The sequence below is a fragment of the Penaeus vannamei genome, chromosome 4 (genome assembly GCF_042767895.1).
Source record: "Penaeus vannamei isolate JL-2024 chromosome 4, ASM4276789v1, whole genome shotgun sequence".
NCBI lineage: Eukaryota > Metazoa > Arthropoda > Malacostraca > Decapoda > Penaeidae > Penaeus > Penaeus vannamei.
The window spans coordinates 22,711,106-22,713,605 of NC_091552.1; the positions used below are offsets into that span (position 1 = coordinate 22,711,106).

At 38.1% G+C, this 2,500-nt stretch overlaps 1 protein-coding gene across 1 annotated transcript in view; it reads right to left on the minus strand.

The window, feature by feature from the left end:
* The window catches only part of LOC113815065 (intermembrane lipid transfer protein VPS13A), a gene marked incomplete in the record, with an annotated part of 80,758 nt that overhangs the window by 60,925 nt on the left and 17,333 nt on the right, over positions 1-2,500 (minus strand). The window contains 5 exon segments of the mRNA XM_070120877.1: positions 1-23; positions 255-399; positions 505-633; positions 996-1,170; positions 2,325-2,500. The exon segment at positions 1-23 is cut by the window's left edge and continues 224 nt beyond it; the exon segment at positions 2,325-2,500 is cut by the window's right edge and continues 24 nt beyond it. Coding sequence (XP_069976978.1) covers positions 1-23; positions 255-399; positions 505-633; positions 996-1,170; positions 2,325-2,500 — 648 coding nt within the window.

The following is a 2,500-nucleotide window of genomic DNA, read 5'->3' on the forward strand; positions in this document are numbered from 1 at the left end:
ATTTCTGGCTCATCTTGGGATACCTGTAAACAATATTTTGAGTATTTGAATATTGTTACAGACTTTCAACTACTTGCTATAACTATTGGTCAAGTTGGCAGTAAATAAATTCTGATAATGTGAAGAAACATTAAACACTCCATCTTCATTTTTTGTTTTTTATAAATCATATAATTATTTTTTTGGCTACTCTAAATTTCTCTTCTAATTTTCTATATCTCAAATTCTTTCCTGTTAAGAAGCATAAAGCATACCTTAATCTTGGCATGCATACGAGCAAGCACAATATTTGTGAGACTTAAAGCATCTTCAATTTTCAGCAAATCAGCTTCAATTTCACTGTTGTAACCCTCTATAAGATGTTTCTTGTAGAGGTGCAGGTAACTCCTGTATTGGGCTCTGTAATAAAAAAAAAAAAAAAAAAAAAAAAAAAAAAGTTATATAGAAATATTGAATCTCCAATAACTAAAATTGCCAAAAAAAGTGCAACAAGTTAGAACTTACCTATGATTTTTTATTCTTGCCCATGAGTAGGGTCTGATGTACTCATGTATAACAGCTTTGATTGCATATTGCCACCACTCAACTGCATGCCGCTTCAAAGGTACATCTGGTTTATACTTCAAAAACCGCCTGACAAATAAAAAAAAACTTGGTTACATAGGAATTCTAGGAAAAATCCTACATCTAGTTCCATTCCTTATTTCCTGATCAACCCTAACTGCACTTGACATGAATACATTCCACATATGGTTTAATTTCATTCCATTTCTAATCATATCAAAATTTCAGAAATTCTCCTTTATTCCCAAGTGCCTAAATCACCTGAATTTTCTTTCAAAAAGAGTTACACCCTCATATTTCACAAGTTTTTCTTTTCCATTACACCAAGTGTATGCAGCAGCTAAAGCATGCTATTCTTTAAATGCTATATTCACCACATATTTATTTGAAATAATTCTCAGATTACATCCATTTCATCCAGTACTACTTACCTGTTTGTATTAATGGCATCAAAAGCTACAATTAGTTCATTAAGTGCTGTGTACTGTTGGTGAGACAGAGTAAGTGCTGCATCTTTCACTACAGCATCAACCAATAACCCTGGTACTCTTGCTTCACGCCTCATCTGTTGCCTCATCTTTACCTTACATCTGACAGGCTGCAGAACTGTAAGCAAGATTATGAATAACCTTAAGAAGCACCCTTTATACCATATTATCTATATCTTTGAACATGGGAGATACCTAGAAGGTTCATGACAGGAGGCTGAAAGTGGTTGAGACAAGGACAAGGAGGAGAAGGAGAAGGAACAGGAAAAAGAGGAAGAGAAGGAGGAGGAGGAAAAGGGAGGAGGAGGAGTAAGAAGTGGAGGAGGAGGAGGAGGAGGAAGAGGAGGAGGAGAAGAAGAAGGAGGAGGAAGTGAAGGAGGAGGTAGAGGAGGTAGAGGAGGGAGTAGGTAGAGGAGGAAGAGGAAGAGGAAGGGGAGGAAGAGGAAGAGGAGGAGGAGGAGGAGGAGGAGGAGGAGGAGGAGGAGGAGGAGGAGGAGGAGGAGGTGGAGGAGAACAAGAAGGTGGAGGAGGAGGAGGAGGAAGAAGAGGTGGAAGAGGATGAGGAGGATGAGGAAATGAAGGAGGAAGTAGAGAAGGTAGAGAAGGAAGAAGAGGAAGAGGAAGAGGAGGGGGAGGAAGAGGAGGAGGAAGTGAAGGAGGTAGAGAAGGAGGAAGAGGAGGAAGAGGAGGAGGAAGAGAGGTAAGTAGGAGGCGGAGGAAGAGGAAGAGGAAGCGGAAGAGGAGGAGGAGGAGGGGGAGAAGGAGGAGAAGAAAAAGATGGAGAAGAAGAGAGAAAAGATGATGATGAAGAAGAAGAGAAAAATAAAGAAGACAAGTAGAAGAAGAAGAAGAGAAAAATAAAGAAGACAAGTAGAAGAACAAGAAGAGAAAAATAAAGAAGACAAGTAGAACAAGAAGAAGAGAAAAATAAAGAAGACAAGTAGAAGAAGAAGAAGAGAAAAATAAAGAAGACAAGTAGAAGAAGAAGAAGAGAAAAATAAAGAAGACAAGTAGAAGAAGAAGAAGAGAAAAATAAAGAAGACAAGTAGAAGTAATAGCAAAAGAAAAATAAGATGAAGAAGAAAGAAGAACAAGATGGTGTTTGAGAGAGAATATGGGGAAAAGTAAGAGAAAGAAGAAGAAAAGTAAGGGGAGGAGGAGGAGGATAAAAAAAGAAGAAGAGGCAAAGGAGAAAGTTTAGCAGGATATAGCAAAGGAAGATAATGATAGGGAAAAGAAGAGGATATAGACTAGAAATTTGAGAATACTCACTAAATTGGAACGGTTCATCATTGATTGAAAAAGTATCAAGACCCTGTTGCAAGTACTGCTGCCACAAATCTGAATTAATGTGTGGTTTCACTAGTCGTTGACGATCACTACGGGGATTGATGTACAAGGAAGCAGAAACAAAATCAACAACTTTGTTGATTGTAACAGCATTGCCA